This window comes from Monodon monoceros, unplaced genomic scaffold (genome assembly GCF_005190385.1).
Source record: "Monodon monoceros isolate NGI ecotype Baffin Bay Population unplaced genomic scaffold, NGI_Narwhal_1 Super_Scaffold_18, whole genome shotgun sequence".
In the NCBI taxonomy this organism is placed as follows: Eukaryota; Metazoa; Chordata; class Mammalia; order Artiodactyla; family Monodontidae; genus Monodon; species Monodon monoceros.
Genome location: NW_021703774.1, coordinates 148,387,348 through 148,414,251, shown reverse-complemented (window position 1 = coordinate 148,414,251; position 26,904 = coordinate 148,387,348). Strand labels below are relative to the sequence as shown.

At 40.2% G+C, this 26,904-nt stretch overlaps 3 protein-coding genes across 8 annotated transcripts in view; all 3 read left to right on the top strand.

Moving 5' to 3' along the window:
• The first annotated feature begins 550 nt into the window (after positions 1 to 550).
• On the top strand, positions 551 to 7,957 carry EXO5 (exonuclease 5). Of its 2 annotated transcripts, none has more exons than XM_029229628.1 (3): positions 551 to 688; positions 1,238 to 1,568; positions 6,026 to 7,957. In XM_029229628.1, the coding sequence occupies exon 3, from the start codon at positions 6,035 to 6,037 to the stop codon at positions 7,145 to 7,147; it is 1,113 nt and encodes a 370-aa protein (XP_029085461.1). In that variant the 5' UTR covers positions 551 to 688; positions 1,238 to 1,568; positions 6,026 to 6,034; the 3' UTR covers positions 7,148 to 7,957. The 2 variants fall into 2 exon arrangements, with proteins under 2 accessions (XP_029085461.1, XP_029085462.1); XM_029229629.1 differs by having other exon boundaries at positions 552 to 688; positions 1,512 to 1,568.
• LOC114899162 (zinc finger protein 684-like) lies at positions 610 to 26,810 on the top strand. Of its 3 annotated transcripts, XM_029229625.1 has the most exons (6): positions 610 to 688; positions 1,512 to 1,568; positions 15,413 to 15,450; positions 20,946 to 21,072; positions 21,397 to 21,492; positions 25,649 to 26,810. In XM_029229625.1, exons 3-6 carry the CDS (start codon positions 15,436 to 15,438, stop codon positions 26,551 to 26,553), a joined length of 1,143 nt encoding a protein of 380 aa, XP_029085458.1. In that variant the 5' UTR covers positions 610 to 688; positions 1,512 to 1,568; positions 15,413 to 15,435; the 3' UTR covers positions 26,554 to 26,810. The 3 variants fall into 3 exon arrangements, with proteins under 3 accessions (XP_029085458.1, XP_029085457.1, XP_029085459.1); XM_029229624.1 differs by lacking the exons at positions 610 to 688; positions 1,512 to 1,568 and adding an exon at positions 13,900 to 14,022; XM_029229626.1 differs by lacking the exons at positions 610 to 688; positions 1,512 to 1,568; positions 15,413 to 15,450 and adding an exon at positions 13,908 to 14,022.
• LOC114899164 (zinc finger protein 684-like) overlaps positions 15,417 to 26,904 on the top strand; it is a 30,574-nt gene continuing 19,086 nt past the window's right edge. Inside the window, exon 1 of one of the 3 annotated variants that reach the window (XM_029229631.1) lies at positions 15,417 to 15,450. The gene's annotated coding sequence lies outside the window, so the exon portion shown is untranslated. Of the gene's footprint in view, positions 15,451 to 21,450; positions 21,493 to 26,904 lie in introns of those variants that run through there. The other 2 variants (XM_029229634.1, XM_029229632.1) reach the window with 2 other exon arrangements.

Sequence of the window (26,904 nt, the reverse complement as noted above, 5' to 3'; positions counted from 1 at the left end):
TATGTCTGTTCAATAATTATTATACTTTCTATTTCAGAATATAATTGTGTTATATTTCCCAATAAAAGGGTTAATTAAAAAGCAAGCAAATAGAAAAAAGAAATACATTGATGAGACGAGCGTCAGCATCTTCGAAAAGTGAGTTCGTGGCTGTTCTCTCAGCTGGGAAAGTTGGTGCGAGGTGCAAAGAAAGGCGTACAAGGTGGCAAAGCGCAGACGCAGCGCTAACGGGCAGAGGCCAAGTGCACCGCGGAAAGGGACATGCCCTAGACCTTTCCCCTACACTGGCTTGGCAGTAGCCGGGAGCCGCCAGGGTGGGAGCTTCTTGGTCAGGTGACGGCGCAGTTCCGTCCCGAATGAACCCACACGCACAGCCAGCGACCCACAAGTTCGACCTCCGCAGAGGCGGAACAGCATCAGGACCCTCCTCCGCCCCGCAGCTAGCGTGGTTCGCGTCTGAGCCGCAGACACACGAAGACTAAGCGGCGCAGCTGAGGCCTCCGGGAGGGGGCGGACCTTGGGCAGCCGCTGGGCATTCTGGGCCTGGTGTCCAGGAGGCTTCTGTGCGAAGCGCGAAACCAGAGGTCTTCTCCCTGTCTTGCACTTGCGTGTCCGGGGAAAGGGTCCGGGAGCCGTTCCGAGGCCGCGGCGGAGCCGGTGGAGTCCGGGGTTCCGAGGCATATCCCAGGTTAGGGGAAGGCCGGCGAATGCCGGTGGCGGGCTGAGGGGCTGCGTTTTGGAACTCAGGGGATCTGTCTCCGCGGGTGCCGCGTCCCCCCAACCCCCTTTCTGGGTGGGAACGGCTCCGGGGCAGCGGCTTATCGCGTCTGCTCCTGTGGGTTCAGGACCTTTCGAACTTGGAAGACCCTGCTGTCGGCTGGGACCCCTTTCCAAGTCCAGCAATCCTTTGCTCGCTCCTCCAGTACACTGTAGGGAGGTGCTCAGTAAACTTTAGGACATGCATGGAATTCCCGGGGAGACAGTGGTTTTGGGGCCGGTGGGAAGGTCTCCGCTGAAGGCTTTCTTGGAGCCCACAAGGCCGGGCTGCACCGAGCAAGTCAGGATGTTGAGCGTGAAGGCAGAGGCAGTTCCGCAGGCAGCAGGAACCCATCAGAGGGGAAAAACATCTGATCTGAGGTCTCTGCCCGAGCTTCTGGGCCGAAGTTGGGGCTGGAAGAGGAAACTGCTCTCGGAGCTCCTGGGGGACCTTAGTTATTGCTGACCCTTTTACTTGCAGGGAGTGGGGATTGGATCAAGTAACGGCATCCAGGGTATGGGCAAAACGAACAAGTCACGGAGAATTTGCCTTCGGAGCCAGGCAAGCTTTACGTAGGATCTGGGGTGAGCAACAGTCTGTGCAGTGTGAATCAGAAAGGAGGAAACGCCGCAATGTGAGGGACTGGTCAGGTGAGAAAGGACCAAAAGTCTCTGTTCTAGCAAGGCCCAGAGTTGCTAATCTGGATTCTCCGATTGCAGACCTGGTCTTTCAGAGCTCTTTCCTCCTCCCCCAGCCTTGTCATTTCAGCATTTTACCTCTCCTGTGAGGAGGAAGATCGGCCAAGTCCCAGGTGAGTAGAAGTTTCTTCTCTCCTAAAATTTAATTTGTCAGAGGGAATAGGTGTACTATCTCATCTCTCTCTTGAGATGAAGAAGGAGATCCACATTTGTTGAGTGCCAATGTGTGTACTTTGCCATCACTCAGTTGTTTGGGTAGCTGAGTATGGTTGGAAGGAGTACTCTAATTTTAAAGATGTGTCAGTAGCCTCAGGAAAACTTCAAACTTGCCCAAGAATACTCATAAGGCAAGTAGCATACTAAATACTATTGACCTACTCAGGTTCAGAATCCAGATCTCTAGGACCCCCAGACTCTTGGCAGCATGCTGGTGTTTCCCAAATAGCTCATTCACTTACCACCTATTTCTACCATACCTATGTACAACATGTATTGTTAGCCTCATATTTTTAATTTTTTACTTACATTTATTTAAAAAATCAAACTTGTGCTTAGAAACACTACATATGAAATTATGCCTTTGAAGAACACTCGAAGCTTTATATTTATTCTAAGATGTTGATCCATGTACCATGTAAAATCATCTCCTGTCAAAAAGATACAAACTGAATTTGGGGACAAAGTGCACACTGCCATCATGCCCTTGCCTGGATTTTTTCTGCATAGGAAAGTCCAAGCAACACATTGAGTCTAAATTGTCCATCCCCAGTGTATTGTTTTTTCCTTTTAGGTAAATAATTCCATAAAGAATGCACTCCTTTTGTGTCTTCTTTTTTTTTTTAATTTAAATTTATTTATTTATTTATTTTTGGCTGTGTTGGGTCTTGTTGCTGCGCGCAGGCTTTAATTGCGGTGAGCGGGTCTACTCTTCGCTGCGGTGTGTGGGCTTCTCATTGCAGTGGCTTCTGTTGTTGCAGAGCACAGGCTCTAGGTGCGCGGGCTTCAGTAGATGCAGCCTGTGAGCTCAGTAGTTGTGGCTGGCGGGCTCTAGAGCGCAGGCTCAGTAGTTGTGGCGCACGGGCTTAGTTGCTCCGCGGCCTGTGGGATCTTCCTGGACCAGGGCTCGAACCCGTGTCCCTTGCATTGGCAGGGGGATTCTTCATCACTGCACCACCAGGGAAGTCCCTTGTGTCTTCTTTACAAACATTTCACTTACCTGTTAAGAGCTACCCTGTTTTGAGTGTCGTATGTAAAACAAGTAGGAAGTCCATGCATTTCAGGAGCTTACGCTCTCTTTGGAGAGTTAATAGATACATACGAAATAATTGAAACCAGTACCGTCCAATGGAACTTTGTGTGACAGGGAAGTGTTCTATATCTGTGCCTTATAATGTGGTACCCACCAACCACATGTAGCTACTGAGCACTTGAAATGTGTCTAATTTTATTTAATTTTAATTAAATTTAAATAGCTGCATGTGACTGGTGGCTACATATTGGATAGCCCAGGACTGGATATTTGAAGTAAACTATTTTCAAGGTCAGTTGATTTGGATTTAGTGCCCTCCCCTGCAGCGGGGTGGGGGTAGGGGGCAACCCGAAGTATACGTGTTAATTGCCATTTAACTTTTGTTTCTTGGTGGAGGGTAAAGATTCTCTCCCAGTTTCAGGGACTTCATAGTCCAAATAGCATTACTCATTTTGTATAAATATATTTATTTATTTATTTTTGGCTGTCTTGGGTCTTCGTTGCTGCACACGGGCTTTCTCTAGTTGTGGCGAGCGGGGGCTACTCTTTGTTGTGGTGCACGGGCTTCTCATTGCAGTGGCTTCTCTTGTTGCAGAGCACGGGCTCTAGATGCGCAGGCTTCAGTAGTTGTGGTGCGTGGGCTCAGTAGTTGTGGCTCGCGGGCTCTAGAGAGCAGGCTCAGTAGTTGTGGCCTACGGGCTTAGTTGCTCCACAGCATGTGGGATCTTCCCGGACCAGGGCTCGAACCCGTGTCCCCTGAATTGGCAGGCGGATTCTTAACCACTGTGCCACCAGGGAAGTCCAACATTACTAATTTTCAAACTATCATTATCTAAGGCACATTTATAGTTTAAGACACTTGTGTAAACGTGCAGCTTCTGTGTTTTATTACTGTTGAAATATCCTATAAAGCAATAACTTTATAGGATATACCCAGATGTCTTAGCATTATATTACTTTGGTTCATTGCAAATAACTTGTTTTCCAGCTATCTGTGTTTTCCTTCATTAGGGACATTTAGACTATTTAAAAATTAGTTAAGTACAATGATAACTAATACTAATACCATTTTCAAGGTATCAGTTGTTAAGTTTTTAACATGGGAGTTGGTACATACTGCTCTTTCATTGCTCCTTAGAGTAGCAAGGAGGAAGCTTCGCTCACAGTTTTTACCTCAGTCAGCTTACATTCTGTGTCAAGTTATTTTCTTGTCACCCAAAGTCAAAATACTAGTGGGCTGCTCATACCTTGTTTTGTTTTTTGGGGGTTTTTTGTATGCAGGGTTAGATATGTGAAGTAAGAAGGAAGGCTTAAAAAGAGTATCTTCACAAGATAATTTGCCTAGTTTCTTTTTTTCTTCATATTTTAATTTTATTGGAGTATAGTTTTTTATTTTACATTTATTTATTTGGTTGTGCTAGGTCTTAGTTGCAGCAGGTGGGCTCCTTAGTTGTGGCTCACCCGCTCTTTAGTTGTGGCATACAAACTCTTAGTTGCAGCATGCATATGGGATCTAGTTTCCTGACCAGAAATTGAACCCGGGCCCCCTACATTGGGAGCACGGAGTCTTAACCACTGCACCATCAGGGAAGTCCCTTTATTGGAGTATAGCTGATTTACAATGTTATGTTAGTTTCAGTTGTACGGTAAAGTAATTCATATACATATACATATATTCATTCTTTTTTCGATTCTTTTTTCATATAGGTTATCACAGAATATTGGGTAGAGTTCCCTGTGCTATACAGTAGGTCCTTGTTGGTTATCTAAATATCTTATATATAGTAGTGTACATGTGCTCACCCCAAGCTCCTGATTTATCCCTCCCCCCTACTAGTTTCTTTTTTTCTGACCAGGGATTGAAGCTGGCCCATGGTAGTGAAAGCCCGGAGTCCTAACCGCTTGGCCACCAGGGAACTTCCCTAGTTTCTTAAGATTAAAAATACTTGAGAGACAAAACAATCAAACATAATGTATGGTCTTTGTTTCCTGGTTTAACGAAAAGCTATCCAAATGTTTTTTAGGGCAGCTGAGGAAATTTGAATATGGACTGGAGTATTAGGGAATTATTAATTTTGGTAGATATGATAATATTGTAGTTAATGTAGGAGGCTTCTTTGGAAATGTATGTGAAGCATTTGTATTTGAAGCATGATGATTTCTGTAATTTATTTTAAAATAGTTAGGCTAAAAAAAAACACCTGAAAGAAGCAAACACAGCAACATGTCAACAGTTATTTATCTAGATTGTGTTCATTGTTCTATTCTGTCTCCTGTGCTTGTGAAATTGTTTGCTGTAAAAAGGGAGAGTATTTGTCCCTCAGTAGAGTACTGAGATATTGGGTGTGAAGCACTTGGCTCAGTGTCTAGCACGCAATAACTGTGCAATAAATATTCACTATTATTTATAGCAAAATACAGTAATATTTTAAGAGTTTTCACTTACATATTTTCCATCATAAGCTAATTTCTTGTGGAGGAAGAAAATAAACTTAGTGGGAAACACCAATTTCTATAGTGTTAGGAGGAATTTACACAGTCAGTAAAGGTAAAGTAAAACCCACCAAGAGCTTTTTCTTCTTGTCATTTTCTTAATATATCTCAAACACAAAAAACAACTGATTTCCACATGTTGCTGTGAATATCCTCTCTCATTACTTCATGCTATTACTTCATGAGTAGATCTATTTGTATTTATCTGTAGTTAGTCTTTGAATTTCGCCACACTACGTTTCTGAGAACTACATTTAAAAGCAGTCATTGTAGAGCTGATTTTTCTCAAGGAACAGTTTGTTATTGAGATTTATTTTCCTAGTCAAGGACTTTGTATCAAAAGAATTGTAGAAGTGGTCCATGGTAAACTGGCAAACATTGCTCCAACATTTACAATGATCTACATTCACTTAAAAAATGAAATAATGTCCCAAGTCAGTAGAATTTTGAAGGAAAAAAGGCAAACCTCAAATTTCCTTTTAAAAGAAGAAACTGAGGACAAAGTAGGTGATTTGCTTAAAGTCACATATGGTATGTTAGTACCAGATTCAGTAATAAAACTTAAGTTTTATTTTGCCCTTAAAAATTTTTGCCAAGTATTCATATATGGATGATACAATGAGTCTTATTGTTGTAAATTGTACCCGTAGTACAACTCTATAGCATTACTAATTGGTCATAAATAAATAAGCATCTTTAAAGATTGTATATAAATAATTAGTCGTGATTCTTTTTTACCTCATTGGAATTTGAAAGTGCTTTTGAGAAATTTTTCATTTGGGTAATGCATTTCTTTAACATGATATGCACGGCCTTTGCCCAATCCAGAGCTGTGCCATGGCAGAGACTAGGGAAGAGGAGACGGTGTCAGCAGAGGCCTCAGGGTTCTCAGACTTGAGTGACTCAGAGTTTCTGGACCTGGAGGATACACAAGAGTCAAGTACTTCACATAACAAGCCTGGCCCTTCTTCTGAACTCCCTGGGAAGGATGGCAAGCTCATAAGCTTACCAAAGTGGAAAAGAGGATTGGATGTCTTGTCACCTATGGAACAATTCCATCTTAAATATTTGTATGTCACTGACCTGTCTACTCAGAACTGGTGTGAACAGCAAATGGTATATGGGAAGGAGCTTCCTGGTTTCTTGACACCTGAGAAGTCATCTGTTTTGGACACTGGTGCCAGCATCCACCTAGCTAGAGAACTAGAAGTTCATGATCTTGTGACTGTCCCCATCACCTCTAAAGAAGATGCTTGGGCAATTAAGTTTCTGAACATATTATCAATGATTCCTACCCTGCAGTCAGAAGGGCGCATCAGAGAGTTTCCAGTGTTTGGAGAAGTGGAGGGTGTGCTCCTTGTTGGAGTGATTGATGAGCTGCACTATACAGCCAGGGGGGAACTGGAACTGGCTGAACTCAAGACACGCAGGCACCCTGTGCTCCCTCCAGACGCTCAGAGAAAAAAAGACAGTTTTCAAGTCAGCCTGTACAAATATATCTTTGATGCCATGGTACAAGGGAAAGTGACCACTGCTAGCCTAATCCACCACACAAAATTGTGTCCAGAAAAGCCATTGGGACCTTCAGTGCTGAGACATGCCCGGCAGGGAGGCTTCTCTGTGAAGTCCTTGGGTGACCTCATGGAGCTGGTCTTCCTGTCTCTAACACTGTCTGACCTCCCAGTTATTGATATGCTGAAGATTGAGTATATCCACCAAGAGACTGCCACTGTGCTGGGTACAGAGATAGTGGCCTTTGAAGAGACGGAGGTGAGAAACAAAGTGCAGCACTATATGGCCTACTGGATGGGACACCGAGAGCCTCAAGGTGTTGATGTGGAGGAGGCTTGGAAATGCCGGACATGCACCTATGCAGATATCTGTGAGTGGAGGAAGAGCGGTGGGTTGCCCAACTCCATGCTAGAGCCGCAAGCCGAAAAAGCCAAATGAACGGAAGATAGACTTTCAGGAACTTTGACCTTTCCTGCTCCTAATGTACTCAGCAGAGTGAAAGAGGACCAGTCTCTGAGCTTGACTTCCATGGAGAGTGTTCTTATTTTGGTTCTTTTCATATTTCCTCAGCCTCTTACCACACAAATCCAGGACCAAGGCTCAGGGGGTGAGTGGGAGAGATCTGGGATTATACTGTCCCTGGAGCTTTGCCGTAGATTGCCAAGAAGACAGATGCTTATCATGGCTGGAGCAAGGTATCCTTCAGCAATCATTGCTTTCCTAAGAAGATTCTTCAGTTTCTTTTAAGTCTCTTCCCTATTTTTTCTCAATCAGGGTTTCTACATTTTATATAATGAAATAAAATGAAACACTGTCCAGGTTGGTTGAACTGGATTTTTTCATAATCTCAACCCTTCAAAGAGGACCACCAGAATAGCTGTGTGTGCATGTTATTCCAATCCTTTAAGTACGTACATAAACATATTTCTGAAGTAGTGGAATGAGCAGAGCAGGAATTTAAAAGAAACCTAATACATATGCTCAAAGAAATATGGAAAAATGAAGCAGGAACAGGAAGTCATAAAAAATGAAAATAGTAAATATGATATTAATATTTACAAAAGAATGAATATGTGAGTGGAAGCTTGTATTATCTTCAACCCCACAGGTACCCATCATCATCTCCTACTCTAAGACCAGAGCATAAGTGATGCCCTGGAATTAGACAGACCTGGACTCTATTCTTTACTAGCTTGGGACCTTGGGAAAGTTTCTAAGCCTTTTCTGAGCCTCAGTTTTCCAATATGAAAAATGGAGTGATGGTAATTATACTCACCTCATAGAGTTATTATGAGGATTAAATGAGATGATGCATGCAAAGAGCTTAGGACAGTACTCAGCACAGCAGAATCATTCGATGATTCAGTATATGGATGGCGCTGCTGCTACTGCTGCTGCTGCTGCTAATAATGAAGATAATGTTGATGATAGTGTAAGTTGTTTCTAGCCCTTTGTTTCATTCATCTCTTTTTCCATTGAGCAACATTCTCAAATATTTTGGTCTCAGATCCTTTGCATGCTTAAAAATTATTGACGATACCAAAGACATATTGTTTATATTGGTTTTATCAATGATATTTACTATAGGTCAAAACTGAGACTGTAGGGCTTCCCTGGTGGCGCAGTGGTTGAGAGTCCACCTGCCGATGCAGGGAACACGGGTTCGTGCCCCGGTCCGGGAAGATCCCACATGCCGCGGAGTGGCTGGGCCCGTGAGCCATGGCCGCTGAGCCTGCGCATCCGGAGCCTGTGCTCCGCAATGGGAGAGGCCACAACAGTGAGAGGCCCGCGTACCGCAAAAAAATAAATAAATAAATAAATAAATAAAATAAAAGAATAATAAGAGAATATAATGAACAACTTTATGCCAATATATTTGACAGCTTAGATGATATAGAAAAATTCCTTGAAAGATACAAACTACCAAAGCTCTCTCAAGAAGAAAATCTGTAACCCGAATAGCCCTATATCTAATAAAGAGATTGACTTTGTAGTTTAAAAGCTTCCCAGAAAGAAAACTCCAGGTCCAGATGACTTTACTGCTGAATTCTACCCAATATTTAAAGAAGAAATAATACTAAAGTCTACACAAACTTCCAGAAAATGGAAGAGGAGGAAAACTTCCCTACTCATTCAATGATGCCAGCATTACTCTGATACCCAGACCACATATTACTGGTAGACCAGTATACCCTATGAACATAAGTGCAAAGATTTTAAACAAAATTTTAGCAAACAGAATTCAACAATACAGAAAAAGGACATGACCAAATGAGGTTTATGCCAGGAATGCAAGATTGGTTTAACATTAAAAGTATCAGTGTAATTCACCATATTAATATACTAAAAATGAAAAAAACATGATAATCTCAATAGACACAAAAATTTTTTTGAGAAAATACAGCATCTGTTCTTCAGAAAAACTCTTGGAAACCTAAAACTAAAAGAGAACTTCCTCAATCTCATGAAGGGCATCTACAAGAAACCTACAGTTAACATTATACTTAATGGTGAAAGACAATGTTTTTCCCCTTAGTTCAGAAAAAAGGCAGTTATGTCATCTGTCACCATTTCTAGTCATCATTGTAGTGGTGGATATCTTATTTCCAATGCAATAAGTTAAGGAAAATTGATAAAAGGCATCCAGATTGAGGAGGAAGAAATAAAACTTTTTATTTGCAGATAACATGATTATCTATGTAAGAAATCCCATGGAAACTTTGAAAAGCTAACAGATCGACATTCACAAATAAATTGTATTTCTACATAGTCACAACAAACAATTGGTAATGGAAATTCAAAAATACAATTTATAATATCAAAATTATGAAATATTTAGGGATAAATCTGACCAAAAAATATGCAAGAGTTGTACACTGAAAACTAGAAAACACCGCTGAGAGAAATTAAAGTAAACTTAAATAAATGATGAGATATACCATGCTCATGGATTGGAAAACTCAATATTGTTAAGATGTCAATTTTCCCCAAATTGATCTATAGATTCAAGACCCTAACCAGACAGGTTGCACTTATGGACATGAAACTATAGACAGTTTCACATTTATTCAGTGTTCAAAAATCTTTATATAGCACCTATTATGTGTCAGCCTCTGGAGATATAATCATAGACAAAACTAAAATTCTACTCACACCAATTCCAACGTGTATTTTTTTTTCCCCATCACCAAGCAATTCTCAGACATCAGCTGAGTGTCATATAGTTCAACTCAATTCTGCCACTATCTACCTGGCAATAATGTCAGGTCTCACACGTTAAGGGTTCAGTCCACTCAGACTGCCTGTCTGGCCCCACTTCAGATGCCAATTGCAAGTCCTGGTTGTCTACCTGTGCTTCTGACCTACCACCTATAGACTGGAGGTTCCAACAACCCCCTCCTTGGGTTTGATTAGTTTACTAGAGTGGCTCACAGAACTCATAGAAACATTTTACTTACTAGACTACCAGTTTATTATTAAAGGATATAACTCAAGGACAGCTATATGGAAGAGATGCATAAGTCAAAGTATGGAAAAAGGGCACAGATCTTCTGTGCCCTCTCTGGGCACATCACTCTCCCCACACCTCCACATGTTCACCAAGCCAGAAGCTCTCTGAACCCCATCTTTTTGGGGGTTTATTACATAGCCATGATTGATTAAATCATTCATTGCATAGCCATGATTGATTAAATCATTGGCCATTGGCTATTAATTCAACCTCCAGCCTCTCTCGCCTACCCAGAGGTTAGGAGGCATGGGACTGAAAGTTCCAACCCTCTAATCACATGATTTGGTTTTCCTGGCAATCAGCCCCCATCCTTAGGTGCAGTCCAAAGGTCACCTCATTAACATAACAAAAGACACCATGCTCATTCTCATCACTTAGGGAATTCCAAGAGTTTTAGGAGCTCTGAGCCAGAATTGGGGATGAAGGCCAAATACATATTTCTTATTATAAATCACAATATCACAAAAACGAATAAAATATATGCCCTCATAGAACATATATACTATGAGAGAAAGACAGGAAAAAGGAAGAAGAGAAATCAAGGATGGCTCCTAAATATTTGATTTGAACATGTGAAGTTGGAGGTGGCTTTTAAGCCTCTCGAAGGGGAGATTTCAGGTAGGCATAAGGAATTAGGGGTCAGAAATTCAGGGGAGAGATGAGGGCTGGAGATATAGATTTCTCAGTCAACGTCAAATAAATGGTATTTAAAGCCATGAGACTGAATGAGACCATTTGAGGAAAACTTCAGAAAGAAAAGGCCCAAGGCCAAACCCTTGAATATTCCAACATTTGGAGGCAGGACAGAGGGAGAGTATTCAGTAAAGAAAATAAAGAAGTAGTGTTAGTGAGGTGGGAGAAATGATCTTTTGTAAGATGTTCTAGAAGCCAAAATAAGGAAGTATTTCAATTTTCTTAAATGCCGTTGAGGTCAAATATGATGAGGACTAAGAAAGTCCATTTAATTTTTCAACTGAAATTTCATTGGTAACTTGACAAGAGCAGTTTTAGGAGTGTAGTTATGGTCAAGAAGCCAATTAGAATGGACTGAGGAGACAGTTGGAAGTGAGAAAATTTAGACAGCAACAAGAAACAACTCTTTAGAGAAAATTATTCTATGAAAGAAAGCTAGGAAATAGAGCAATTGCTCAAGTGAGCTACATGTCAAGAAAGGACTTTTTAAAGATTAGATATAAAAATATGTCTTTATGACATTGAAAATGCCAGTAAAGTTAAGGGCTACTAATATCAAGCGGGCTCTTAATGATGCCAGGCAATAGTACTACATTTCTGTAATCCATTCACTCTCACCATTCCTAAATAACATTAGGATCTCAGATGCCATTGATTATAAGATACATCATTATTTTACATATTACTAAGAAAGAAAAAAAATGCTGTCAATTAAACTATGGCATGCCATCATTTGTAAGACAGCAATTTCACAGATGTTGAAATATGAAAAAGTATTAGAATCAATGTAATACAGTATTTTCTTTCCTCAAACCTTTAATACCTTCTCCCTATCTTCACTTTGAGCTTCCTATTTCACTGAGAAAATAGAAGCATTCAGGTGAGGACATCCTCATTCTCCCACCACCAGATCTGTCCACCTGTCTGCATCTGTACCTATCGACTCTGCCTCTCGCCCCCTTTTTTAAACATCTTTATTGGAGTATAATTGCTTTACAATGCTGTGTTAGTTTCTGCTGTATAACAAAGTGAATCAGCTATATGTATACATATATCCCCATATCTCCTCCCTCTTGCGTCTCCCTCCCACCCTCCCTATCCCACCCCTCTAGGTGGTCACAGAGCATCAAGCTGATCTCCCTGTGCTATGCAGCTGCTTCCCACTAGCTATCTGTTTTACATTTGGTAGTGTATATATGTCCATGCTACTCTCTCACTTTGTCCCAGCTTACCCTTCCTCCTCCCTGTATGCCTCCCCTTTTATTTCAATGAATAAATTGTCCATACTCTTGCTTAGAACTGATTCCCCCCGATTATGTACTGGATTACATCCCTTCTTTCCTCGAGGACTTTCCTCCTGCAACTGTCGTCTTTCCTGTATTGTCCATTTCCCCCTCTCCACTGTATCATTTTAATTAGGATACAAACACTAATTTCTTCCATCTTAAAAAAAAAATTCTGGACCCCAATTCCATATGCAGAGGACAGCTTTATTTTTCTATTCATCTTAAAAAAGCAAAACTGAAGAGTTGTCTATATGTACTTCCTTTCTCCCATTGTTTCATCCCACCCTTGCCTAACTCTTATCAGACTTTATCAAACTTCCATCACTACACCAAAAGGGCATGTTTCAACAACTCCCACACTGCTCAATCCACTAGCCAATTATTAGTTCACATCCTACCTGACCTATCAGCAGCATTTAATGCAGTGCATCACTCCTTCCTTCTTGGAACATTTTCTTCCCTTGATTTTGCAGATTCAAACCCTCCTTCTTTTCCACCTGCCTCACGGATTATTCCATCTCAGTCTACTTTGTTGGGTTCTTTTCATCTCCCTGACCTAAGCTAGTGTATGGCTAGAAGAAACTGAACTAAGGGTAAATTATTCTCTTTAGCATACTGCTGATTTAGATTTTCCAGTATTTAAAAATTCTGGTGTCTATACAGATGGCCAAGAGGTACATGAAAAGCTGCTCAACATCACTAATTATTAGAGAAATGCAAATGAAAACTACAATGAGGTATCACCTCACACCAGTTAGAATGGGCATCATCAGAAAATCTACAAACAACAAATGCTGGAGAGGGTGTGGTGAAAAGGGAACCCTCTCGCACTGTTGGTGGGAATGTAAATTGATACAGCCACTATGGAGAACAGTGTAGAGGTTCCTTAAAAAACTAAAAATAGAATTACCATATGACCCAGCAATCCCACTACTGGGCATATACCCTGAGAAAACCATAATTCAAAAAGACACATGCACCCCAATGTTCATTGCAGCTCTGTTTACAATAGCCAGGTCATGGAAGCAACCTAAATGCCCATCAACAGATGAATGGATAAAGAAGATGTGGTACATATATACAATGGAATATTACTCAGCCATAAAAAAGGAATGAAATTGGGTCATTTGTAGAGACGTGGATGGATCTAGAGACTGTCATACAGAGTGAAGTAAGTCAGAAAGCGAAGAACAAATATCATGTATTAACACATATATGTGGAACCTAGAAAAATGGTACAGATTAACCGGTTTGCATGGCAGAAATAGAGACAGAGATGTAGAGAACAAGCGTATGGACACCAAGGGGGGAAAGCGGGAGGTGGGGAGTGGTGGTGGGATGAATTGGGAGATTGGGATTGAAATATACACACTAATATGTATAAAATAGATAAGTAATAACCTACTGTATAAAAAAATAAAATTTCCAAAAAAAAAGCTGATGTCTTTCATTTTAAACAAAAAGGATATATACATCTCCCTTTTATAAATGACCCTGTCTCTCCAAACGGCCCCAGAGATACTAACCCAGGAATCTCCCCCTAAAGAGGCAGGAGCATGTGACGCATTCCGGAAACAAGCTCCATGGGCCTTATGGGAAATGTAGTGCCCGATGAATAGCCTGCACCGCGGGGGAACTTGGGAATCTCTGGGTGGGCAGTTACTTCCGCACACGCGCAGTGGGGCAGTAGCCTGTAGTCTGTAATTTTCCAACCATCCCTGTATGAAGTGAGATTCGGGGTTTCGCCCAGATCTGGGAGATCTCCGTAACCTGATCTCCAGCTTAGAGTCGGAGCTGGGAGTGTGGCAGTGAAAGACTGGCAGGTATGACTCTGCAGAACTTGGGGGACATAAGGGAAGGGCGGGAAGAAAGGGACCGGTTTATTGGCTTACTGAACTGAAAAACCTTAAAACTCTCACGTGCGGTGACTTCGTGTTTGGGTGTGTGGGTCCTGTCCAATTCTGGAGTAGTTCAGAGAAAGCAAGAGAAGGGCCCGACCGCCACTCAGAGGGTTCCTAGATCCCGGGTGGGGCTAGAGCAAGCTCGGTTTGCATTCCTGCCCTTGCAAGTAAAGGACACTATGTAGAAGTCTGTGCATCAAACTACACCTTCCCAGCACAGTTGGTCCTACCAGAACCATTTAAAACCATTTACAATGGTTTAAAGTTAAACCATGTTAAGGGATCTAGGAATAAAGTGATTCTAGAGAAACTTCGATGCACTCTTAGGGTATTATCACAACAATCATACGAATTTTGCATATGAATTAACTGAAGCTGAGAGAGGTGAAGTTAACTTGCCTAGACTCAAACAGTTTAGTATAATAGAAGATCTGAGATTCAAATCCAGATGAGTTTTCTTCAAATTTCTTTTTTTTCGCAAGATGAAAACAACCTGCAAAACAAAGCGTTGGACATATTTTCCTTTTGAAATATTTGAGTAATGTATGCTGAGTAAAATTCGGTGTGTCTTTTTTTTTTTTTTTTTTAAGGATCTCTTGGTGAATCTTCAGATTTTCCAGTGAAGACGAAATAAAGCTGGGGGTCCATCTTGCACATTTTAGCCTTTCTAGGGCCCTAGCAGTGCTGGTTGGAATTTCAAAAAGCCTAGACTGGGCTCATAGGAGATGGTGAATTCCGAGGGGGAGGAGGAGGGAGAGGGAGAAACAGATTTAGAGTCTAAACTGAAGACTCCAGCTTAAAAAAAATCCTCACCTCCCCCCTCTCCCCGCCGGGTCCCTGGATCCGGCCTTCTCAAGAAACCTATTTGAGATCTCTTACTCCAGCTACAGAACAGAGACCAGAGAATCACAGGAAGGAATGACTTCTAAAGATACTGAGCTTCGGAGGTCAGGCTTTTAGTTATCCTTTTAACTCATTCATTATTTACTTAGGATACAAGTATTTGTATTTACTTAGGATACGTTTCTGGGAGAAAAAAAAAAAGTCACTGGTTTAAAGGTTAACGACTTGCTGTTAGGTCTGTAGGACAGAAATGTACAAGATACTTATCTAAGCTCCATATATTAATAACACAGAGATCATTGCTTATAAAATATAGACTTTTCTGACTTGCTAGAAATGTCGTTCAACCACTGGGTGGCATTTTCTGAGACTGCAGTGTGTGTGCTTCTGTTTTCACAGAGCAGGGTTCTACACTGCAGTCCTGATGTTTCTCATGTCTTTACTCTCTTCCCCATTTCTACTTTCATAGATCTCTGTGTAAGAGCTGCAAAAATGGTCAACTTAGAGGTAAGGCATCCATTTATTGCTATTTAAATCTCTTAAAAAATCCATATAAGGACTTCCCTGGCGGTCCAGTGGTTAAGACTCCGTGCTTCCACTGCAGGGGGCGCGGGTTCCATCGAGGAACTAAGATCCTGCATGCCGTACGGCGCAGCCAAAAAAAAAAAATCCACATAATAAAAAGGAAATGTAGTCAGGGAAAACGTAAATTGAATAGATCAGGTCCAAAAGTGCTAAGTTGATATCCAGATTATAGGGTCTGCACTTAGCTGGAGCTGCATATGTATACCCAGTCTTTCTGGTGATCATAGAAAATGGATAGCCAACCTTTTAAAGTACTGGCTTTGTCCTTGAGAATAAAGCAGAACAATTCCCCGGATAAGTAAATTTTTTCTTGGCACAATTCTCCAAAGAAAATATCTTACAATGGGTTTTCTTTTTTTTTTTTTTGCCGCACCCCGAGGCTTGTGGAATCTTACTTCCCCAACCAGGGATTGAACCCACGACCCAGCAGTGAGAGTGCCGAGTCCTAACCACCGGCCCACCAGGGGATTCCCACAATGGGTTTTCATAGAGATAGTGTTGGAAACAATATTGACAGTAACAATCCTGTGATGAATATAACATCAGTTTTCCTATGACTTTCTTTTTATAAATTTTTATTTATTTATTTATTTATTTGGTTGCACCAGGTCTTAGTTGCAGCAGGCGGGCTCCTTAGTTGTGGCTTGCCTGCTCCTTAGTTGTGGCATGCAAACTCTTAGTTGAGGCATGCATTTGGGATCTAGTTCCCTGACTGGGGATTGAATCCAGGCTCCCTGCACTGGGAGCGTGGAGTCCTAACCAGTGTGCCACCAGGGAAGTCCCTCCTGTGACTTTCTTAGAGTGTTCCCTAGAATAAGCAGAGAACAGAGTGCCAAGAAGTGCTATATGAACTCAACTGGTAAGTCCAGGTACATATCCTTTTTAATATTCACCTGGATCCATAAGTAAACCTTGCTCCTTTTCCAGAGTCTTCAGCAATTCTTGAGCATTTTCTCTTCCATGTGAATTTAAAAATCAGCTTGTCAAGGTCCATAAGGGGGTATGTTAGGTATTTTTATTGTGATTGCATTACACTTTTAGATTAATTTGGAGAGAATTCATAACTTTTCAATAGTGAGTTCTCCATTTTTTTAAACTGAAGCATAGTTGATTTACCATGTTGTGCCACTGTCTGCTGTACAGCACGGTGACTCAGTTACACACATAGAGACATGCTTTTTTCATACTCTTTTCCATTTTGGTTTATCACAGGATATTGAATATAGTTCCCTGTGCTATACGTTAGGACCTTGTTGTGTATCCATTCTAAATGTAATAGTTTGCATCTATCAACCACAAACTACCAGTCCATCCCTCTCACTCCCCTCCTCCCTGTTGGCAACCACATGTCTGTTCTCTATGTCTGTGAGTCAGTTTCTGATTTGTAGATAGGTTCATTTGTGCCATATTTTAGATTCCACATATAAGTGATATCGTATAGTATTAGTCTTTCTCTTTCTGACTTACTTCACTTAGTATGATAATCTCTAGTTGCATCCATGTTGCTGCCAATGGCATTATTTCATTCTTTTTTATGGCTGAGTAATATTCCATTGTATATATGTACCACATCTTCTTTATGCATTCATCTGTCGATGGACATTTAGGTTGTTTCCATGTTTTGGCTATTGTGAATAGTGCTGCTGTGAACATAGGGGTGCATGTATCTTTTTGAATTATAGTTTTGTCCGGGTACATTCCCAGGAGTGGGATTGCTGGATCATATGGTAATTCTATTTTTAGTTTTCTGAGGGACCTCTATACTGTTCTCCATAGTGGCTGTACCAACTTACATTCCCACCAACAGTGTAGGAGGGTTCCCTTTTCTCCACACCCTCTCCAGCATTTGTTATTTGTGAGTTCTTCATTTTATTCATTGTTTTTTGGTCCTTCATTACAGTTTTATAGGTTTATTATGGTAATTCTTTTACATTTCTTATGATGTTTATTCTTACATATGGTTTAAGTTGCTATTGAGAATGGAATGGATCTTTTTTCATTATATTTTCTAATTGGCTATTCTGGTGTAGAGGAAAGTATGGATTTATCTATTTGACTTTATGTCAACTTACAGAACTCTTACTAAGTCCAAGAGTTTTTTAGTTGATTCTTAGATTTTCTAGATAGACCATCATATACTCTTCAAATGGAGTTTTGTCCCTTATTGCCTAATATGTAGGCTCCATATTTTTTCCTTGTCTTATGTCAATGGACAGGACTTCTAATAACTATAATTTTGAATGTAATTTCTAGCCAAAATCTTTTTTGTTCCAGTTTTAGTGGGAATGCTTCCAGTGTCTTACTGTTTCCTCCTGTAATCTGGTTGATAGTTGTTTTTTTGTTTTGTTTTGTTTTTTAAATCAAGTTAAGGATTTTTAGCTTGTTAAGATTGTTTTCATAAATTGGGAACTTTTTTTCTCATATCATTTTTTTATACCTGTCAATAAAATAATATATTTTTTCTTTAATATAACAGTTTAAAGAATTTCTAATACATTTCCCAATATTGAACTATCTGTGCATTCCTGGGGTAAACCCTGCCTAGTCTCTTAACTTTTTTTTTTCTTTAATATTTATTTATTTATTTATTTGGCTGCACCAGGTCTTAGTTGTGGCATGTGGTATCTTCGTTGCCGTGTGCGGGATCTTTAGTTGTGGCATGCAGGCTTTTTTAGTTGCAGCATGTGAATCTAGTTCCGTGACCAGGGACTGAACCCAGGCCCCCTGCTTAGGGAGCGAGGAGTCTTAACCACTGGACCACCAGGGAAGCCCCTCTCTTAACTTTTTAAAGGGACAGATAGTAAATATTTTAGGCTTGAAAGCCATATAATCTCTGTGGCAACTACTCAACTCTGCTCTTGTAGTTGAAGTAAACAAATGGACATAACTGTGTTCCAGTTACATTTTATTTACAAACACAGGCGGTCAACCTGTGGGTTGTAGTTTGCTGACACCTGCTTTATATGGTCTTAACTATCTCTTTGCAGTAGGCATGTTACCACATGCCTTTTTAATTTCAGTTTAAGTTAAACATGATTTTGACTTTATGGTTGAGAGGATGTATTTTATCATATTAAAAAATCTGGGGGCTTCCCTGGTGGTGCGGTGGTTGAGAGTCCGCCTGCTGATGCAGGGGACACGGGTTCGTGCCGCGGTCCGGGAAGATCCCACATGCCGCAGAGCGGCTAGGCCCGTGAGCCATGGCCGCTGAGCCTGCGCATCTGGAGCCTGTGCTCTGCAACAGGAGAGGCCACAACAGTGAGAGGCCCGCGTACCGCAGGAAAAAAAAAATCTGTATTTTTCTATTTTATTTATGCTTATGTGAGTCTGGCGTATTAACCTTATAGCCCCTCTAACATCTTATTACCTTTACATGTTTGTTTTGCAGTGTCTAATAGATTGTAAGATCTCTGAGGGCGGTAATAATTTTATTTTTTGTTATCTCTAGTACTGTACTTGGTATGTCCTCATTGAATATTGTATGAGTGAATGAATGAAGAACATATAAGTAATATTTTAAGATAATTTTTAGACATAATTCACATATTACAAATTGACCCCTTTAAAATGTATACAATTTAGTGGGGTTTTTTTTAGTATATTGTCATAATTGTGAAACCATCACCACTAATCTCAGAACATTTTCATTACTCTCAAAAGAAACCCCATATCCATTAGCAGTCACTCCCCATTCCTTCCTTCCCCCAGCCCTGAATTACTTTATGTTTATATGTATTTGCCTATTCTGAGCATTTCATACAAATGGAACCATACAATATGTGATTTCTTGTGACTGGCTTCTCTCACCCAGCACAAAATTTTCAAGGATCATCTATGTTGTAGAGTCCTTTTTATTGCTGAATAATATTGGATCATATGGCTATACCTCATTTTGTTTATCTATTTATTAGTTGATGGATACCCATATTGTTGCCACTTTTGCCTATTATGAATAATTCTGCTACGGGCATTTGTGTATGGTTTTTTCTTTGGCGGGGGGATGTATGATTTCAATTCTTTTGCGTATATACCTAGGAAAAATTGCTGGGTCATATGGTGACTCTATGTTTGACATTTTGAGGGACTCCTGAACTGTTTTCCATAGTTGCTGCACCATTTTACAGTTCTACCATCAATGTATGAGAGTTCCAGTTTCTCCCTATCCTTATTAACACTTATCATTGTCTGCCTTTGATTTTAGCCATCCTAGTGGGTATAAAGTGATACCTCATTGTGGTTTTAATTTGTATTTATTAATGATGTTGAACATCTTTTCATGTGCTTATGGACCATATCTGTTTTTGGAAAAATGTCTGTTCAAATCCTTTGCCCATTTTTAAATTGGGTTTTCTTTTTATTGTTGTGTTGTAAGAATTCTTTTTATAATTTAGATGCAAATTTCTTTTTAGATATATGATTTACAAATATTTCCTCCTATTTTGTGAATTGTCTTTTTCACTTTCTTCATGGTATCCTTTGGAGCTTAAAAATGTTTAATTTTGGTGAATTCCAATTTATCTATTTTTTTCCTTTTGTCACTTACACTTTTTCTGTCATGTGTAAGAAACCATTGCCTAATCCCAGGTCATAAAGATTTACTCCCTTGTTTTCATCTAAGAATTATGTACAGTTGACCCTTGAGCAACACGGGCTTGAACCGTGTGGGTCCACTTATATGTAGATTTTTTTCAATACATACATACTACAGTACTACATGACCTGTGGTTCGTTGAATTCGTGGTTGTGGAACCACGGATATGGAGGGCTGTAAAGTTATGTGGATTTTTAACTGTGGAGAGGTTGTTCAAGGGTCACCTCTAGTTTTAACTCTTACACATAGGTCTCTGATCCATTTTTAGTTCGTTGTTTTTTTTTTTTGTTTTGTTTTTTTTGCGGTACGCAGGCCTCTCACTGTTTTGGCCTCTCCCGTTGTGGAGCACAGGCTCCAGACGCGCAGGCTCAGCGGCCATGGCTCACGGGCCCAGCCGCTCCACAGCATGTGGGATCTTCCCGGACCGGGGCACGAACCCATGTCCCCTGCATCGGCAGGCGGACTCTCAACCACTGCGCCACCAGGGAAGCCCTTTAGTTCGTTTTTATATATGATGTGAGGTGTGTGTGTTGAGGGGAGTCCAACTTCATTTTTTTGCATGTGGAGATCCAGTTGTTCCAACACCATTTGTTTAAAAGACCATTCTTTCCCCCATTGAATTATCCTGGCACTAGTTGAATATTTTTAATATAATTTTTGTTTCTATCACAAAGTATATTTCTGAATCAGGTGTACAGTAGTTATCATACATTACTTTCTGAAACCTCAGCAATGAACATGATATGATCCTAAGAGGCTGCCATGATTCTCTTATAAGTCCCCAAATGATGCACACTTTAGTTTGAAGATCCATGTACTATTACAGGGATCAGTGACACTCCAGGATGTGGCTGTGGAATTCACCCCAGAGGAGTGGCAGCTGCTTGACTGTGATCAGAGAACCTTGTATTGGGATGTGATGTTGGAGAACTTTAGAAACCTCATCTCAATGGGTAAGGACAGTGGGTGGTAACTTTTCAGTGTAACTCATTATGTTTTAATAGTGCCCTTCCTTTAAGACCTGCGAAAGCTGTGAACATTCTGAAGCATTAGTAAGTTTGTCCCTGAATTTTAGTGGTCAAAGATTCTTAATCCCCTTTGGGGATCAGATAATTTGTTTAATGCTTCTGCCTCCCAAATGAAGAAGGGTCTTTTCTGTCTAAAGCTTGTCTGTCATCTTCACAGGCCCTAAGACTCCAGGAGGCAAACCCGAATTGTGAGGTAGTCGTTTGTTCCTAGCACTTTGTCCCCAGTTCTGTGTTGTTTCCCATGAACAGGGTGTCCAGTCACCAAAACAATAGTGATCTTCAAGGTGGAGCAAGGACAAGAGCCATGGATGGTGGAGGGAGAGAACCCACGTTGGCGCTCTCCAGGTGAGTCAGAGAAAGCAGGTAGATGGGAGTCTCTGGAACTGAGATCCCAGTTGGTGAGTGAGGGACAGGCACCTTTGAAATACTTTTCAGGAAGCACCTCTTAAAACCACACACGTTTGAAAGTGACTGGGTACACCTGACACAACATCCTCAGATCCCCAGGTGACACCTTCACTTCCACTCTTCCACGTGGCTGCTCTTTCTGTTTCTCAGCTCTTGTGTGGGAGGATGTCCTTCCTCTCCGCTCTGGCTCCTCGCGCTGCCTGTTCCATCGAAGTGCTTGTTGGTTCTCTCAGTCCCTAGAATCCTCATTCTTCTTCCCTCCTCAACATGATGGCAGATCTTTCCATACATCTGTTTCTAATAATGTAGTCAGATTATGTGGATTTGAAGTCTTATTCCACCAACCTCTGTCTAACCTAATTATTTTGTAGCACAACTTTATTTATAAAATAGGGATAATATGACTTTACCTCAGGTTTTTGTAAAGATTATATGAGTTAATACAAGCAAAACCCTTCATATAGTGGCAGACAGTAAGTGTTCAGCATATGTTAGTTGTTTTTATTTCAAAACTTTTATAACATGTTCTTCCTAATTTTTTTCCTTTTTTAAAAAAACTCGTTCCTTTTCTTGCAGCATATACTCCCCCTGTGTACCCTACCTTGCTCATCTTTAGTCTTACAGCTAACTTGGGGTATCTACCTTCTAGTGCATCTTTCTGCTTCACTTGATAATATTGATATCTTTTGGAAACTGTCCTCCAACTTTATTTGAATTAGTTCCTCACTAATCTGCCCTCACCCTTTCTCACAGCTTATTCACCCTTTGCTGTTTGACTTCTCTTCCATCTTCTGAAATTCTGTCCACAGTAACTCCCTCAGAAACTTCATCACTCTAAAGACTACAGTTATTTATTTTGTGCCATCTCCAGCATCTTTGCCTCACCAGCTCTCCATTCCCTTAATTTTACCCTACCTGGCCTTATTGTCTGTTTTATCATAGTAACCAATTTTTAATATTCTTCAACCCTTTACCTTTATCCTTACAATAAAAGGTAGTGACTGGTCTCCTGGTCTGTAGTCACAAAATCACTGTGGTAAGGAATTTGGCTTTTTCTCTTAAGAATTTCTCCTTAAATACTATTGTGACTTATTACCTTCAATTTCAACTATTAGTTTATCCAAGACTGACTCAAAATAAAATCTTCCCTTTGCACAGAGTCCATAAAAGAAGTATGTTTCAAATGATTAAGATACCAATTAAATGTGTTTTAGATTCCCTGGAACCCCAATTACTACTGGCATAAAACAAATGAATTTTAACTCCTGATATGGTATCTTGGCTGTTTATGTAAATACTTATATTGCCAATTCCAGCCTACTTTCTGGTTTATCTTAGATGTTCTTGCAAGATTTATCTGAATTATTTCATTTTGCTTGTCACTCTTCTGACAAACATGTTATTCCTGTATCACCTGTATTATGGTATTTAAATCGCTTATCCCTCTGTATGTGATCCCATGTTTATCCAGAATTGTCCATCTTTTCCCTATTCCATGCAATTAGACTCTTTAGCATCCTCTGTACACAGTTTTCTTTTCCGCATTAGTCCTTTTGATTCTGATTTGCTCCATCTAACTAAAACCGTTACCGAAAGCTCGGCCTCTCTGTACAGCAATGCTGAATCAAATCACAGAGTTTTGGGTGAAGTAGAAGAGGATAGCTTTATTGCTTTGCCAGGCAAAGGGAGACACACTGGGCTTCAGCCTTGAAAAACTATGTATCTCTCTCCCAGAGGATTTGATTAAGGGCTTTATAACAGGGGTTCAAAGGTGGTGTCCTGACAAGATTAGGGTGTGAACAGGGCTTGCACTCCCTCAGTCTCAGGTGATCTTCTCTTAATCTTGTTGAGCTTCTCTGGTCCCTTTAATCCTGCCTCAGGTTGTTTCTTAGCTGCTCCTCCCTTGATTAGCAACTGTTCAAATCCACCCTTTGGAACTCAGGGATGGTCATGGAGGCTGGAGTCTTGCCTGGAAGAAATGGTGGACAAAAGGAGGCCTCAGCGCTCAGGCCTCATGGTTTCAGTGCCTGGGAGCCCCTCAAGGCCCCACTCGGTTTCAAAACCAGCATGCTATGAAGTCTAAATTCAGTTTTCTCCTCTTTCATGGTAACTTTAGCCTACATTGATCTCTGCCTTCTTTGAATTCCCATCCCAACTCTACTATGGCTCTGTCAACGAAAACTTGACATATACTATCTTAGATTTTTTTTTTAATCCTGTGGCTTTTAAGACTTTAAAAAAAAAAAACAAAAACCTGTGGCTTTAAGGCATGTTTTCTCATGATTACTCCCTGAAGAGAAAGTCCAGTATCATTTTTTTTCTTCACACCATAGCTGAGCACATCATGGACATTCAATGAATATTTAATTAATTCATTTTTGTAAAGTCAGGGATTGTGGGGATGTTTCTTATCCTTGCATTCAACAAGGCTTTTTAATGTTTCCTGAGAAGGATTCAAATAAAGAAAAAAAATTGTTTTTCCAGGTTTGTAAATTGTAGTTGAAAAGGCAAAACATAGCCATATATTTTAAAATTTGATGAATGTGGAACATTTGTTCAATGCACAGTAACATTGTGGTTTTAATCTAGCTAGTTGTCAAAATAAATGGTTTAGGCAGCAGTGATGACTGTCTTAGAAGTTCAGAGAAAATGGAGCCTAAAGTTTAAAGTAGGCAAAGACTGGAGGAGCCTTTTTTTTAAGATCATGGAACAATGGCTCCTCCCTAAAGGATATCTAAATACTAGATAGGATGAGAGAGGATGAAGGAGGGCAAGTTAAGGTGGGGAAGGAACATGAGCAAATGATTGTAGCTATTTAGAATCTAGAATCCTTGGAACAGAAGTAGGTATTTGTTGAGGGCTAGAGTAGTGCATGCTTAGATACCATGAGTGAATTCATTGTATTGCATATTTTTGTTCACCAGGCTGATTACCCTGGATTTTTCAGTTGGTTATTGTTGGCCAAGGTAACACAGGATGCTGCTTCTCATTGGTTGAAGTAGAGAGGAAAGAAGACAGGAACCCAGTCCCCACATTTAGAACCACTCAATAAAGAAATGTGTATTAATGGCTATAGCCCACTACTCAGCCAGCTCCACAGAGGATAAGGCATGAAGCAAAAGGCTAGGGGTATTGTAGTAACTCCACATGGAAGGAAATTCACGAGTGGGGAATTATAACCCCCTCCCTAATTTTTTTTTGTTTTTAATGGAACAGTGTATTGGGGATTTATAGGGTTTTGAGATTAGGAGTTAAAAATGTGACTTCAGGGGCAAAGAGGCTTTCTGGGGACTAGTTTGTTAGGCAGATTGAAAGAGGATGTAAAAGCAGTACTTGTCATATATCAAAACTTAGCCTGAATAAAAATGGTAACAAGCAGATAGAATCTGTGCTTGGGCTAAGAATAGCACACCCTCGAATGACCTGCTAGACCTTTGTGTTCCTGGGCTTACAAGTACGTGTAAGAATGAATCCCAGCTGTAGTAGTGTTGGAGCCCTGTCTACAGATATGTCTCAGCCGTGGTTTGGATGAGGTTAGAGGGTTGGAGATAGAAAAATGTTCCTGAAGGGAAATGACATTGTGCCAGATGATCAAGAGGAAAAAGAGATATGAATGAGGGAAATAAGGAGCTATTCTACCTGGGTAATCTAGGAATTAGGTAGTAAGGACCCTGATTCTGATCTCCCTTCTCCAAATCTAGTTTTCCCTCTGATATTTTCCCTTAACTCCCTTGTCTCTTGTTCCCCTGGCTACCCGGTCCATTGATCACATCTCCACAGTGGGCTGTCATCATTCTGTGAGCTAACCATATGCCCTTGTTGAGCAATTGAGCAACTTTTTGATTTCCTTTGTACCCTCCTTACTGTACCTTGTGCTATTTTACTATCTTTCCTCAGGTCACAAGTTAAGCCATCTGTTCTCATTGTCATTCTGTGCTCCCATTTCCTCTTTAGCAGTTTTATTCTTAAAGCCCAGGATCAAGGCAAATACAGATTTGTTTCAGAATGAGAGACTAGATTTGGAATCATATATGTTTCTATAACTGTTGATGGCAAAGATTAACTAGGAATGTTTCACTGTACTCCTTTTTAGAAGCTGACTGCCCACTTATTGATGAATCAGACAAGCACCAGGAAAGCAAAGACAATTTTTTGAATTCAGTTTTGTTCATGTTCAATAAAATTTTGACTGTGAAGAGACTTCATGGTTATAATATGAGCACAAGTCTTAATCCTACAAGAAAAATATCATATAAATGTAAGTCATATAGGAAGAGTTTGCAACCTACTTCAGACTTACTTAATTGTAATAGATGTTATACTGGAGAAAACTCTTATGAATGCAGTGAATGTGGGAAAGCCTTCAAAACGAAGTTTCATTTTATTAGACATGAAAAAAATCATACAAGAAAAAAACCCTTTGAATGCAACGACTGTGGGAGAGCCTATAGCAGGAAGGCTCACCTTGCAACTCATCAGAAAATACATAATGGAGAGAGACCCTTTGTGTGCAGTGATTGTGGGAAAGCATTTACACATAAAGCACAACTCATGGTCCATCAGAGACTCCACACTGGAGAGAAACCTTATGAATGCGGTCAATGTGGAAAATCATTCACCTGGAACTCCTCCTTTACTCAACACGTGAAATCACATACACTTGAGAACTCATTTGAATGTAAGGAATGTGGGAAAACCTTCAGGTATAGTTCATCCCTTTATAAACACTCTAGATTTCATACAGGAGAGAAACCCTATCGATGCATCGTGTGTGGCAAAGCCTTTGGCAACACTTCTGTGCTTGTTACTCATCAAAGAATTCACACAGGAGAGAAACCTTATGGATGTATTGAATGTGGCAAAGCCTTCATCAAGAAGTGTCATCTCCTCAGACATCAGATAATTCATACAGGAGAAAAGCCCTATGAATGTAGCAAATGTAGGAAAGCATTTTCCCAGAAGTCAAATCTTATTTTACATCAGAAAATTCATATGTAATATTCACTTATGAATGTGAGAAAACTTTAAATATTTGATAAACCTTATTAAGTAGAGAATTTATGGTGAGGAGAAATCCACCAATCTGAATGAATTGGAAGAATAAATTCCCATTAAAAAAACCAATGCCAATCATGTTCTGCAAGTGATAATAAAGTTTTTAGAGAAAAGATCACAGAAAAAGTTAATTTATAAATGCACATAGAGCTTGGAAAGTAAGCATAAATTAAACAATCAAGGAATCAGTGAAAACTACATTTACCATCTCTGATTTTTAATTCTTATAACAAATTATACAATTATGCAAGTGTGAGTAAAAAATATGTTTATATTATATATTATATTAAATTA